Here is a 15,509-nt window from a genome sequence, read left to right on the forward strand (position 1 = left end):
TAGGCCATTTTGTCTCGCCGTTTGTTAACTCCCACATGTGTAATGCAGGAAGTACTGATGCTATTTAGATGGTTCTTCCAGTTGTTTGGTGGACTTCTTTTTAAGTGTGCTTGTATCTCTCTGTTTGTAGGAACACTGCTCCAAGAGACTTTCATTGAGGAACCTGATGGCCTGGTGTCTGTGAACCTGCTTGTGGTGTCTGCTGTATCAGCCTTCGCAACAGGAGCCATCCTCTCTGGGCTCACCGTCTGCTGGATCATGAGTCACCGCCACCGCCACTCCCGAGGCTCTGGAGCCAATGGCGCTCGTCGCAAAAGTGACAAAGAGCAGAGCATGCTGGGGCACGGTCGCAGTGGGTCTGTAATGAGTGTGACAAGAACCAGCGGTGGTGAGAGGCGGTGTTCGCAGGCAGATAACCCCTTTGTCACACCCAATGGCTGGCCTAAAGGAGATATGGACCCAGGATTGCTCCCCACCCCAGAACAGACCCCACTGCAGCAAAAACGGGCCATGCGTCTCCCGGACAGCGACTGGGACCAGGGCCAGACATTCCTCACAGCAGTGGGGACTCCCTGCCCCAACAACTCTGTCATCTACCTGAGTTCGAAGTTTCTGCATGGCAGTGGAGGGGGTGGAGGCATGGTGAGGATAGAGGACCCAGGGGAGGTGGTGCTGCCCCCACATACAGAGCGCCAGAGGTACTTGATCCTAGCCACCCAGAGAGGGGAGCACGGTGGCAGCCGTCCCTCCGGTGCCCTGAGGAACTCAGCGGGAGAATACATCTACCCTGCCACGCCACAGGACTCTCCTGACCGACGGAGGGTGGTTTCCGCTCCCACTCCCCACATGGACTATGGGGAACCTCGCTGGAGTCATGAAGCACTCAACTACAACAGCAACAATGGAGCGCCCTATCACTCCCAGCGCCACGGCCTCATCAGGCCAGACATGCACGGGCCGCGAGGGCTGGGAGAACTGGCTGACTTCAGCCATCTTCTAGTGAAGAACATGGGAGAGCGCACCCCCAGTGGCCAATGAAGTGAAGTGCATGAGCCCTGACAAGAAGCTCTCTCTGAACACCCATTCCCTTCCAACAGTAAACTGGAATAAATCAACCCCTCAAACTCGCTGTCCCAGTCCAACCTTACCCCGTCTGTCCTCTCTCACTGTCATTCAATGTTCTGATGTCATTCAGGTGACTGAAGAGAGGGACAGAGAGAAAAGAAACAGAGAGTTAAAAGAGAGGAGAAAAACTCTCCTCACGTTACCATTTCTCTGCTCTTAATCTGAGGCGCACCCCTCTGCTCTGCTAGCGGTTGAACCCACAGAGCGTGACTTTGGCACCACAGGACAAACAATATGGTACAGTGAGGGGTGTAAAGGAAGGGCAATGTTCTCAAAACAGGAGTGCGGAGATCTTTGAAAAAGTGACAATTACCCTTTCAGCACCAAATGTGAAAGGTCTCCCTTAACCATTTCGTTCACTGTTTTGACACCATGGAGCTTCTTTAAGTGTGAAATATTGTTTCTGCTTTTGTTTAGTTTTTTTGTTTGTTTGTTTTTATTGTGCCAGAGGTATCCAGCAGACAACAATGTGCTTTGCTTTGGATTTCAGATGAGACTCGAACAGTTGTAGCCGTGCCAGAGGGCAATGACTCCTAATGAATCATGTAGAGTGTGTGTGACTGTGTGTGGCCGCAACAACCCCAGCCAGTGTTCTGTCTTAACTATGAAGTTCATTGACAATGAAGTTGGTGATAATATTATTTGCCCTTTTTATAAACAATCAGAGAGAGAGAGACAGACAAATGGATTTTATTATGTTCTCTCTGAAGCTCGATGTGTTTAGCAGTCAGAGATTTGGATAGATGACAGTAGCTAGTGAAGGCTTGAGACTGCCTGTGTCATTTTTGTGATTCCCAGCACCTCTGAAGCATCCCAGGACGGAGTCATGATGAAGTGAAAGAGCAATAATAAGTAAGAAACATATAAGGATGAAGAGAAAGCCAAACAATATTTTTTATAATCACTGTTTTCTCAGCAAAGCAAAGTGAATCTGATAGATGTCAGGAAGGGCAGAGTGATGGGAAAACGAACAATATCTACCCTCCATTCTCCCCTCCCTCGCTGGCTCTCAGTATGCCTCGGCCTGTCTGACCTGACCCGAGGCCTCCCTGGGCTCCGCAGTCCATTTGAAGGAGGGAATGTGAGCTGTGGCTGTCTGGCTGTCTGACTGAGGCGGTGAGACCCGGCCGCTTGGGAGTTCCATTCAGCCTCTTCTGCCCGACACTGAGCTTCTTTGTGCCCCAGAAGCAGGAGGAGACTGCAGCAACAAATAGCCGTTAAGAGTCAGGGACCTAGCCCAGCTCCACAGCCTAGCAGAATATCAATGAGGAGGACAGCAGCTCCATCCATCATGTGAGATGTATCAACCAGACCCGAGCATCTCTTACGCTTCGCCCACTTGCCAGGACAGAGAGGGGCTGAGGGCTGAGGGCTGAAGCTGGGGTAGAGGCCAGGGTTGGGGCACCGCTGCCACAATGGTCATCCCTTGTGGCTTTATCCCATTCTGTCTTTCAGTGTGTTTCTCAACAAAAGCAGGATAAAGAAAACAGATGGGCATGGGTACACTTGGGTGTGGAGTTACTCTTTCACTCCGTTGTCTTGATCTTTTGATGTGTTCTGTTTTTGTGTGTTCTCAGACGTTCTCGATTTAAATGGAGATCTAGAGATAACTTTAGTTCATCTGGGTCACAGTGCGGTAGAGGTGGTGTGTCTGTTTGTCGGCTCGAGTGTGTGTGTGTGTGTGTATGTGTGTGCAAAAAAACATCTTTGATCAATTTTACTCTCATTCTCACCCCCGTTCTATTTTCCATCCCTGTTCTTTTCTCTATTGAGCCACTAATGCTGTGCAGCAACCCTCTGCTTGACATTCACAAATCTGTGCTAACAGTGTCAGAGCTCTGCGTGGGAGCAGGTTATGCTACACAATATATTTAAACCATTATAGAGTACACAAAGACTCGCAGATAAAACGGCGAAGCTGGGCTGTGTTTAGTTGTAGGCAATATGGGAACAGATGGTAGATACTATAAACAAGCACCACAATGCACAAGAGAAGGGCATTGCTGGAACATTTTGTGCCTATAAGATACTGGTAATTAAAAAGAAGCATAAAATATGTATGATTTCTTTTTTATTGCTTGTTTTGGTTTACTACTCGGTGCTACAGGTACCTGCCTGCTACCGAATGGCACCAATTTTAGCGACTAGTTAGTGGATTTAGTGGAGAGGAGAGCAAAATTGAGCTAAAAGTTAGGCCAATAGTGGCCATCAGGTATGATATTCTTGTTTCCCACCTGTTGAATGTAAAAAAAGTCAAGTCTATACCAACACATTTACCTTAAAAGATCATAATATGTCTGCATTGTCTTTTCTTTTTCTCTAAGGTGCATAAGGATCAGCTGGCATTACTGACACTGGGTTTTAATACCCAGCACTATAAAAACACAGTCAAAAGTTGGAGGAGGCGCATTGGGCAAGTCAGTGAAGGAGATTAATGAAACAAGGACACAGGGGGAGGTCAAGCAAGCGAACATGATGTTACTGCATTACCGCCTCGCCACATTAGTATACTGTATTCTTTACACATTCTACCCTGAAACAGGTCATTAGTATTGAAGAGACGGTGCTTTCCACCCACCCTGCCCCTCATCTCTGCCTCTCTTTATCTCTCTCGCCCTGTCTCCTTCTTCACCATGGCCTGAGTGCTGCATGTCTGTGTGTGTGTGTGTGTGTGTGTGTGTGTGTGTGTGTGTGTGTGTGTGTGTGTGTGTGTGTGTGTGTGTGTGTGTGTGTGTGTGAATGAGGCCTTTCTGTCTCGACCAGCGTGCGCAGCGAGCCGTGTCCTCGCTCTGCATCTCCTCCGGTGTTTCACTAAACATGCTTGATTAGGCAAAGTACATTTCTGGCCCTCTAATGGCCTGATGAGCCCCTGAGAAGATTACTACAGACACATCAGCCCTGAGAGGGAGGTGCACGTTCAACCAGCTCTTTGCAACTCCAACAACCACCAGCCACACACACACACACACACACACACACACACACATGCAAACACACAAACACTGGGGCCCTTTAACCAAATTTGGGAAGCAATTGAATTAAGATCAGAAACAGAGCTCAGGCTTGAAATAGGCCGACACTGACGTGTTCTAGGAAATGTAATGTACATGATGTTATCTTCCTAAGTGTATCATTTGATTATCGTACTTCAACATTACAGGGCAGCTAAAAAATTCAGGTGTGACGTCATGGAAGCCAGTATGTTTATTAGAGCCATCACCCTCCCTCTTCTTTACATACTTTATGTCTTTCCTGTTCCTTTTTTATTACCAGCTGCCCTTTGTCTACTTCTTCTTACAAGCCCCTTTTACTGCTAACACTCACACTGTCTCTGTACACACACACACACTCACACAGGCACCATATCTCTACTTGGGCTGTGTTTTTCGTCCTGTTTGTCACTATTAAAGGTTAGCTTGTTAATTTAATGAGTCACTGACAGAAACAGAAATCAAAGCAATTCACAAAATCCCTCTTTATTTCACATCAAATCCTTCACATGTTTCATTTTTAAGACATTCAAAGGCGCTCATGCATTAAATTGCTTTCTTTTGCTTCGAAATAATTTTGTTTCGATTTTTTTTCTTTTTTTTTTATGTAGCACTTATTGCCTCTAGTCGTACGCGCAAACACACACACACAAACACATTCAGCGTCTTTATCTCTTCCCCACATATAACGGCACAGATACATAATAAATACCCACCCAGCCCTTGTGACCCAGTCTGTCTATGTTCTTATTCATCAGGTTGTGTCTGTGTCTGTGAAGAGAACACGCCTTTGTGTGTTGGGGTTGTTTGTGCTGTCTGCCCAGTGAAGCGATGCCCCCCAGCCAATAACTGCCATCCCACCCTGCAATGCTCCTCTGTACTGTACGGGCTCTTTGCCTTAGAGAGAGCCTAGAAACGGAGGCTAACTTGTATAAAACTCACCATCCCACTGAGTAGGAGTGACATGAAACTGCTTCCTTCCAAGCCAACATATGTGAGGAAAAAAGCACAAAAACAAGGCAAAAACAAAGTCAACATTTGCATTTTCATAAACTTGTAGATGTATTTAGTCAACGCTGATGATTTTTGTCATGTTTGTTTTTTCTAATGTTTGTTTCTGTGGTAGATATTTGGTTTGAAATTATATGGGATATTATTGTATTTGATTTCAATTTCGATTCTCTGCTGTGCCAGATTTGATGACGACAATGAAGTTGATGACTATCAGGATTTTTAGTCTACTGACAGTGACAATGAAGCAGTACTGTGAGCAGCACTGAGGTGTTGTAACCTGTTTGGATGCTGAATCTCAAAGGAAGCAGAGGAGTGAATGAACTCACAAAAGACTGGGGTTTAAAAAAAAAAAAAAAAAAGACTTTTTTTTCCTGCAGAGTCGTGTCTCCTGCTACTGTGAAGGACCCCGCTGTCCTGCAGAGGCTGGTCACGCCGGAGACATTTGGGCCGGCTGTCATCAGATGACAACGTGTACATAACCTTGATGCTTACATGTAATTTAAGTGCAGTAGCTGCATGATGACACGGCCTCTGTGTGTGTACAGAAGTAGCGACGTTTGAATTTGTACAGTACATGCAAGTGTGTGTGCTTGTGTCCGCGAAGAAATCTGTCTGTCATCAAGCAAAAGCAACACATGCATGCACCCTCCAACAACTGCACAGAACACACACATTAGACACACATGCAAAAGCAAACTTCAGCCATTGTACACCATTCTTTACATTGTCCTGAGCTCTGCCTGTCACTCCGCATGGAGACTTTGCTCTGTGTCAACTTTCTTATTCTAATAAACCACTCAGACATTGACCCCCATGTTGTCACTATTCACTACACTGTGATTGGCATCCACTGTCTATTTAAAAATACAAATTGATACTGCAGTATATGATTTCTTTTTCAATAGACTTAACTTTATGTCAATGTTTGATGCTACCAGGTATACTGTATCATTTCCATTGGAGAAAGAAGTATTCAGGACATTGACATAACCAAAAGCAACCATACATCAGTGCAACAGTGTCTATTATTATTATTATTCAGTTCCTGAAGTCTCAAATGAGCTTTGTGAGTTTAGGCTCCCTGAATGTGAATCGTGTTCATACCAACTATTATTTTGTCCAGCAAGATTTTTTTTTAAAAATCAGAGCTTAGTGTTAATAATGTTTATTACCATACATTATAATGTAAGCAACATTTTTGTAGGGCTTGTTGTTGCACCACTCAAACTATTTTATAAACTGTAGGTTAGTTTAAAGACCATGCACGCCTACGGTATGATATGAATGAGAGCTGTTTCATTTATGTAGCCTCACATTATGTTTTTTTGACTGACTTCTCGTTAATTCTACCATAGCTCTGCACAGCTCCAACCTGAGCAGGTATAACTAGCTACATAACTGAAAACACCTGGGTAAGTATACAAGCCATTCAATCTCTAATAATGCATCACATTTTATAAGTTGGTTTTATAAGTAACTAGTAACTGGAGCTGTCAGACTAATACAGAAGAAGCATAAAGTACTGTAAATGGAAACATGCAAGTAAAAGCCCACAAAACTGTACTAAGGCACATTGCTTCTTTAGTTTAACTTTTTTTTTTTTTACATAAGACAAAAAAAGTGAATATGATCACTGTTTTTCTCAGATAAATGATAGAAATGCAGTGAAAGATGCTCTCAGCCACTCGTACGCCTTGTGAATGAACAACTCATTTACTTCTCCTCAAACGTGGACAGAGGAGTCACTATTTAGAGCTGTAACGCCACCTTATAATTCACCTTAATCTTATTTGTTTAACATGGAAAACCATAGCCATGTTGACTACAACCATTGGAAAAAAAACACAACTCAGTAAAATGGTGACTAGATTAAGATGCATCTGAAAAATAGGCAGAAACAATACTGTAAAATGATGTAAATGTTCTGCTCAATAGATTGGACGAACTACTATCAAACTGTATATTCTGTATTTTTATGTTTTCACATACTGGTATTCATCTAGCAAACAGTGAAGTTCACTAAGTTGCTGCAGTCGAGGCTTCACACTGAGCGGTTGTGTAGTGTAGTACCATCTGTCTTCATTAGAGCGTGCTGTTGCCCCATTAGACACAGTATAATTATTATAGCAGCAACCACAAGCCTGAAGCCACACTTCTGCATATCCAGTAAAATGATCATAAAACAAACATAAAGAGCGTAAATCAATGAGAGGAACTGTCATTTACATGTCACTTCATATTACCCACTGCAGACACACATTTACATTGCGCTTTTTTGGAGCCTCCTCCCATCTCGCTTGTCTTTCCTCTTCTCCCCATCCAACTCTTCATTTCTCTGGGGAGCCTATCAGGCCATTTCACATCTGTTGAGTGGTGGAGGACTGTGAGGACCTGTCAGGGATCCTCATTCGCTGATGTTTTATGTGAGTGAAGCCCTCCAGCGTCGCAGTACTGGAGCGATAGGAATGGATGTGTCCCACACTGTGCTCAATTCCGCAGGAGCATTTGTGCCATCGTTGTTCACTGTCCTCTGCAGATTTAAGGTGAGTGCATGTGCCAGTGTCTAATTTACAGCTTGTTTACATCCTGTCCATTTATCTGTCTGTCTGTCTGCATCTATCTTGTCTGTCTGTGTTCTTCCTCTCCAGCCCTCCTCCTCTGCTGCAGACCCACACATACTCATTATGATGAATCTGATTAATGAAGAGGCTGAAACAGTGCCAGTGGGTACTTTCCTTGATTTGACTCCGTGCTCCACAGCTGAGCTCCATGTAATGCCAGCTCTCATCCATCTCAATGTCTGGACTAAAAAAAAAAAAAAACTTTTCTACTGTTACTTTTTCCATATGTTTTTTATGGGTTATTCAGCAACTAGACACATTTAGCTTTTACCAAAACGATTTCATTATACCAGAATTATTTGTCACACTTTTATACTGAATTGACACCTGAGTTATTTGTGTCTCTCCTTCTTACAGGACATGCATGAACCAGAGGTTACAGTCTGCTGCTGTAAGTAAACCTCTGTCAAGGATTTACCCAAACACACAATATACTAAAGACTTGAAGCATAGATAGTTGTAGTATGGTCACTTTCTTGCTTTGCTTCATATCATTTCATGCATGTCATAGTCTACAGCCATGCTGGAAAAGAGGTGAAGAGGCGAGTGCAGGCCGGTTGGAGCGGGTGGAGGAAAGTGTGTTGTGTGACAGTAGAGTGTCAGCAAGACTCAAAGGAAAAGTGTACAAGACAGTGGTGAGACCAGCTCTGCTGGCCAGCCAAGAGGCTGAGATGGAAGTAGCAGAGATGAAGATGTTGAGGTTCTCCATGGAGTGACGAGATTAGACAGAATAAGGAACGAGCACATCAGAGGGACGGCTCACGTTGCCTGCGTTAGCAACAAGGTCAGAGAGGCCAGACTGAGATGGTTTGGACATGTGCAGAGGAGGGATAGTGATTATATTGGTAGAAGGATGTTGGAGATGGAGCTGCCAGGCAGGAGGGCAAGAGGACGACCAAGGAGGAGATATATGGATGTTATAACAGAGGACATGAGGTTGGCTGGTGTTAGAGTAGAAGATGCCCATGATAGAGTTAGGTGGAAAAGGATGATTCGCTGTGGCGACCCCTGATGGGAAAAGCTGAAAGAGAAGAAGAAGAGATCTACAGCCATGCTAGAAGCTTTGTGAGATTGTACTATGGAAAAGCAACATGTCCATGTTGACTCAAAACATCCTGAATCACAACACAGAGTGTGAAACAACATCTACAGACCTAACATGTGAAGTGCACAGAGGAACATGTCCTGATAGAGCAGAGGCTGTTTTTTCACTGACAAAAAAATATTGCAGGTGTCTTGCAACAACGATACTGACCAGGAGGGGGAGGTATAAGATGCTGGAAAAAATGAATGCATTGAAACCATGGTCTGTATAAGTACACTATACATGTACGTATATAGACTGTAGATACTGAGGATTTTGGCTATTAGCAGTAGTATTTTGCAGGATTTCGTATCCACAACAAAATGTTTTAAATATTTTACACTTAATCTCTCTAATCTCTTATGTTTAATTATGGGTAAAAATGAGGCGAGGAAAACACAGTAATAAATGAGGGATAATAAAACATGAACCATGAGGGTCGAATTTTACAAGAAAGCAGTGTGGATGCAAACATTCAGTGGAGTTGGACGGTTCATCAAATCTAATTTGGCAGCTTGAGTGGGAGCAGAGAGCCCCCAGGTGGACGTGTAGAGAAAAAGCACAAACTAGAAGGGAGGACGAAGATTGTTTGCATTAAAAAGGAGTAACTGGGAAATAGGTGAACTCCACACAGGTTGCGGCTTTTAACTTTTGAAGGCATGTTACTTATTAGCTTTACTATGTTATCTGTACTTCTGCTGAAGGTTTGCACATGAAGAGAAGTAAACCTTATGTAATAAGTGGTGTTGGGAAAAATCCCTGCTGGTCCCGTCAGTGAGTGCTCCTACCATACTACTCATTTAGGACTGAGATCTGGCTCTTCCAGCCAAGGAACAGTCACAAAGTGCATGATAATTAGTTACTCACTCTATTATCAATGTCATTTAAAAGTGTTGTGGTATTTACATGTTTATTTCTTTAAGCAGTGATCTGTGTCAGTCCACATTCTTGTTTATTTTCTGTGCGACAACCTTACACATGGAGGTACAAGAGGCACCGAGCAAATAGCCCAGTTCAGTTCATTGCACCCTCAGCAGACCTCATTTGAAGTAAAGTGAATATTTTATTCACTTTACTGGAACCACTCAGCGCCTGTATGTACGAACCACTGCCCAGCTGGGAGGCCGGAGGCTCCGCAAGGAATGCTTCGCTCATCCTACAACCATTTCCTTCTCGTTTCATAATATTTTCTTACAGAGACGTCTTTCTGCGTTTATTTATACTGATTTCCAGCAGAGGTTTTGAGAGCTGTACATTATGAGCAGCGACCCAGTGGTCGTACACAATGTGCACATCTGTGAGCTGCTGTGAGGCGCAGAGAGCACGTAGGCCTAATTACAGATAGCAGTGTGTGTGGCTGCGTAGGTGTAATTGGAAAATCAACAGGGTGTGTGAATAAATGTATAGGCCTAATTGGCACGTCAGCAGGGTGTACAGCTGCACCATGTGCAAACAGTGCAGGTAGTACATACCAAACATCTTCATCAACACCCACCATGATCTTGATGATTACTTAAGTTTCCGTCTCTTTTCCTTACAGGAAAGGCGTGCATGATCCAGAGGTTACAGTACGCTACAAACCTTTTTAGTCCACTGTTCTCGTGCATTACATTGTAGATGAGGTTCACACGTCCACAATGTCCACACTGCAGCTCCATTATATGAATGACGAAACACAACAGAATCATGATTTTCTACTAAGACAAAGTGGAGCAGAGAAGGAAACAGCACACTGAGGAATGAGTTTGTTTCTGTTCTTTAGCATAAGGCATTTACAACCTCAAACACCCTGAAGCATCAAGAGGGAGCTCAGGTGTTTAGCAGAGGTGACAACTAAAAGACATTGTGTGAAAATGCAGCAGCATCAGCTAATTAGAAGAGTGCTGAAGTAGATGTCTAAGCTATTCAGAAATACAATTCACTTTACTGTTCTCAGAGCAGATTATCAAGTTTGATTTACAGTTTTTTCATTACTACACCATTTAGTACTGCACATCTGGACATAAATACCCAGGGAACAGGTGTTTTGCACAATTATATTTTAATACTATAATCAGAGTCCAAATAATGTTATGTTCAATATTAAATTTGATTCTATCACTGTGTCCATTTCAACTCAACATCTGCCTCTGGAAAGAAATTATATATTATATTAATATTCATTTGTACAAGAAATGGAAACATGAACAGCCACGTCCTAATTAATCTGCAGGTGTGAACAGATGTAATTTTACTTAATGATGCTGGTTAATGAATGAAACACGCCAGATCATTGGCCAATAAAATGATGCAGCACAGGAAATACGTTTCGTGATAATACAGCTGTAATGGTTACAAAACATCATCATGTTTCTGTCTCCAACCATTACACACCTCATTCAGGCATAATAGAAATTTACAATGACAATAGCGATAATAGCGAAGTCTTCTCCATCTAAAGCTGCAAATTGTTCTCAGTTTCCAGATGAGTGATACTATTTGCAGTGTTTGATCATTTTTTATACAGAGTGCTTTGCCCAGCCGAGAGAATAAAACAGCTTTTGACGGAAGTGGAGGTTTTGCATATCAAAGTGTCTGTGGCAGTAAGGAAGTCTTAATATTTTTCGTCAATTCTCACTGTGCAGCTACTATTCGTTTTTTAAATTAATGAGATGGTGGATGTATGATGTTCCTTTTGATGAAAAGCAAAGTTAATATTTGGGGCAGATTGGAAAAAAAAAAAAACTCTCCAAAACTGACTTTTTCCACACTTTTGATATGTTATACATTTAAATATGGAGATGACTTCTTGCCTTTTCATCACATTCAGTATAACTTCAGTCTTTCAATCACTCCTGTTAGTTAAGAGACTTCTGTATGTGGGGCAGTGTTCTTTTAACGTATGAATTGAGGCTTTTCTCTGTTATGTGTGACAAGGCTACACAACACATGCCTCAATCTCGTTCCCAATTTCCCAGTAAACTGTCCCCATTTTTTCTTTGCTGCTCCACACAAAGGTGTTTACCTGCTTTATGCGATGCTGAGATTACCTCTGCCATTGTCCAGCTGTGTGGGTTGGTGAGGCAACCGTGCGTCTCCATGGAAACTGAGTTCAGGGGTCAGTATATTGCAGATGTACTTTGCTGAGATATAAAAATGCTGTAAATTGGTGCATCGTGACAGGACTTCCATCCTGGCTGTTCATGCTGTGTTGATTTCGCTTCTTGCTGAAATGTGTATATGTTTGTCGTCACAGTCATTGTCCTCCTACCTTACTTACCTATTTCTTACCTAAGCCAACAAATAATTTTGTATCCCTACAACACACAAACAGAAAATTAAAAAACTTTTTTGGGTTTTTATTTGTTGACATTTGTCATGTATTACCGTTTTTAGGTATTTTAGTTACGCACTCTGACAACCTGCATTTTTTCTGTATATATTTCTGAATTCGATGTAGGCTATGTAGAATCTCAGTGCCGAGCCTTGAAGTGTTGTAAACATCCATCTATCTTCAGTTATCTACATACACACACTTGCGTCACATGCATTGCTCTCAGCACGCAGTCAGAGACTTACACTGTACGGACGTGATGGTGTGTGTGTGTGTGTAGCAGCTACAAATTTGTGTCAGTGTGTCAGGCCTGGTCCTGGTGATTAGTTGTGGTACGGATGTGCTGTAACACTATATGGGTTGGATTAATTGAAAACCGAGCCATCTTTGAGCCATTATAGATCATTTGCTGCGATACCTCTTATCTTGTGCCATGTTTTACCACGGTCCACCAAGTAGCACTGAAAGTGAGACCGACTGGACTGAAACACAGAACTCTCTGTTTCTGACCCGGTCAGCTCGGTCAGATCACTCACCTGAATGTGATAGAATACTGTAAAAGAGACATTGCTTTCAATATATTAATTGGAATTTTAGACCTTGACAGTGAGGATATATTTGTAGATTAACACTTCTCCAGTTTGGCTTGTTGTTTCAATGTTTTGGGAAATGCAGTTATTTGTTCTCTTGCCAAGAGTTAGATGAAAGAACTGAACTCACTTTTGATTTCTTTACTTGCTCACTAGGCTCAGGCATAGTTACAATACACACATGAGCATTATCAGTGTCATAAATCTCAGTAAGGTGAATTTTTCCTTTAAGGTTAATGTAAGAGTAAGATTTAGGGAAGAGAAAATCATTTCCTGGCTCAGTAGTCATGTCCATAATAAGGCCAGAACCTGTTCGAGTTGGAGATTACAAGTGCACATTGCTTCACCACAAAGATCACAAGTACAAAAGGTTGCAAACCACTGAGCTCTGTCTTCACAAACAGAGGAACACAATCATGGGTATGTGTGCATAAGTGTTTACACCCATGTTAGCATTTTGACTCAACGTGTACCTCCCTCATTGTGTGCGTCCATATGTACACATTATGTACAATAGGTACAAACAGTTGTGTCATTTGCTCCTGCATTCATGGCTTTTCTGTAAAATGAAGAGTCAAATGTACTCTCTTTTTTTGTGAGAACAGGTTTGAACAGCCTTCCCCTTTCTTTGTTTACATTGTGTATTATAGCCACACAATGCCTGTGTATTCTTCTTCTTATTCCTGTTTCACATACTGCAGTGGCATGCGAGGTAATGCAAAACCAACTCTCTGTCTGCCTGTTGGCTATGAGCAGATAATGATAATGGATAGAGTATACTGTAGGGCCAACACTGCTGCCTGAATAAATGATAGCCACGGACAATCCCAAAATGCTGCTGTAGTGAGTGAGTGAGTCAGAGACCTCTGCTGATAGCCTTTAAAGAGTTTAAATTACTTGATTACAGCTGCTAGAAATTTGTTTAGTTCCAGGTGTAATTTTACAAATTTCCTCCAATCGCCTTTGTTTATTCGCGTCCAGCCAGGTGTGACAAAGAGCAAAATCATCGCCTCATTTCAGCAGCTTTAGTTCACATTTCCCCTGTGTAATGTGAGGTTGCATGAGAACAACTGGTCTCCATGATAAAAGATTTGCATGTGTGTGTCTAGTTGCATGTATGTGTGTGAGTATGTATGTTAGGCATCAGGTCAGACAGATTAGAGACAGTTTTACTACTGATGAGATAACCCCTACAACCTGCTGATATTCAATAAGTAATTCACTCATCAACTCAGTTTGGCTTTTGCAGAATTCATAAATGACCTTTTTACAAGTTTGATAAACACATGAAAACGTTTCTCAGTTTACATATGAGTAACTTTGAGCTGCAGCTTTTGGGGTCTGGGACAGATAATAAAAGCAAACTTCACACTGTAGTTTCAACTTTTTTTCTCAAGTAATCTAGAAACTCTCATGAGAAAACAACTGAACATCGGCGTGAGCTCATTTAATGTCTCTCTGCAGAGATTAGATTAAAGCTACCGTGAATGTCTCTAAATATTTCTCAGGGGTTTATAAGCAGGAAATAATAAATCCTTGAATAAATTCCACCAGTAATCCAGTTCATGCAATTGACAGTCAATTTAACTGCATATTAGGTTAAAATGATGCTGATGCTACACCTTGTGTTTTCCACATAGTGTTGCAGCTGCTTAATGAATGTTTTTTTAGTGCTCAACAACTGTGTTGAAAGTAAGATGGATTGATTTGTACATTGAAACATTGAGTACCAACCACAGGTTTTACATCCACTTTACCAGCAAAGTCCCAGTGTAGTTCCCCAGCCTTTATAGGAAGACACATGCTAGAATAACCGAAGGCACAGTAGTAAAATGATGGTATTTTAATGATATTGATCGGGTGTCTACAAAGTTCTGTTGAAAATATATTATGTAGCTGTAGCTGTACAGGATGCAGAGGGTGGAGGAGTCATACAATGATTTTCCTCACTCCCTGTTGTAAACCTCAGAAGAAGAAGTGTCGAACAAGTGTGTACTGATCTCCAGCTGAGTAAGCACTATTTAAAATGCAGTCACATTATCTTAGCTTTGTTCATAGCTTTTTCTCTTTCATTGTCACTTAGGCGCTATGTTATCATTAAATACTGCAAGCCTATTTCACTGTGAGTAACACAGACCTAAAATACTAATGTACTGAAACTGAATTTTAATTTCAACATTTTAATTTTAACTTTGTCGGGAATGGAAAACTTGGACTCTGTCTGCACTATTTGTAAGGGCACATCTTGTCCTACATTTCTTTTCAAACACCACTGACCTGCTTCATTCAATGATTAACTGGTTCTGCAGACTGAAGATTTAGCAGTAAGAGCTGTTTCTCCTACTGAAAATGTGGCATATGTAACCGTCAAATTTAAATTGCCAAGGTTGCATGACAAGGATGAAAGAGGGAACAAAACCAACCTGTAAAGCCCTGTACTTTCCGTGTAAGAGGTATTTCACTTGTGCGTTTAATCAGGTTAAATTCTTAAATACATATTTCTGATTGTTTCATTTTAATTACAGAGCTCTACAAGCTTTCATTTACATTTGAAGTCTAGAACTGCTGTGCCAAAGGTTGAGCAGATGTCTATTATGTAAGGAGTCCTTGGTGCCTTCAACCTTCTTATCACTAGGGGTCGTTGTTTTACCATATTGTGTCATTATTGAAAACCATCCTCCCCCCATGGCTCGTAACAAAGCCAGAGAGGAAAGAGGGGTTAAACGTTTACATTGACATTTAGTTATTTGACAGTTGAGGTACAAAGCAAGC

At 42.0% G+C, this 15,509-nt stretch overlaps 1 protein-coding gene across 2 annotated transcripts in view; it reads left to right on the top strand.

The window, feature by feature from the left end:
* sema6bb (sema domain, transmembrane domain (TM), and cytoplasmic domain, (semaphorin) 6Bb) overlaps positions 1–5,924 on the top strand; it is a 111,123-nt gene extending 105,199 nt beyond the window's left edge. For both annotated transcript variants that reach the window (XM_026346058.1, XM_026346060.1), the window contains exon 17: positions 131–5,924. In XM_026346058.1, the coding sequence (XP_026201843.1) occupies positions 131–1,038 (908 nt within the window). In that variant the 3' untranslated portion in view covers positions 1,039–5,924. The remainder of the gene's footprint in view (positions 1–130) is intronic.
* Positions 5,925–15,509: the final 9,585 nt, after the last annotated feature.

Source organism: Anabas testudineus, chromosome 4 (assembly GCF_900324465.2).
Source record: "Anabas testudineus chromosome 4, fAnaTes1.2, whole genome shotgun sequence".
Classification (NCBI taxonomy): domain Eukaryota; kingdom Metazoa; phylum Chordata; class Actinopteri; order Anabantiformes; family Anabantidae; genus Anabas; species Anabas testudineus.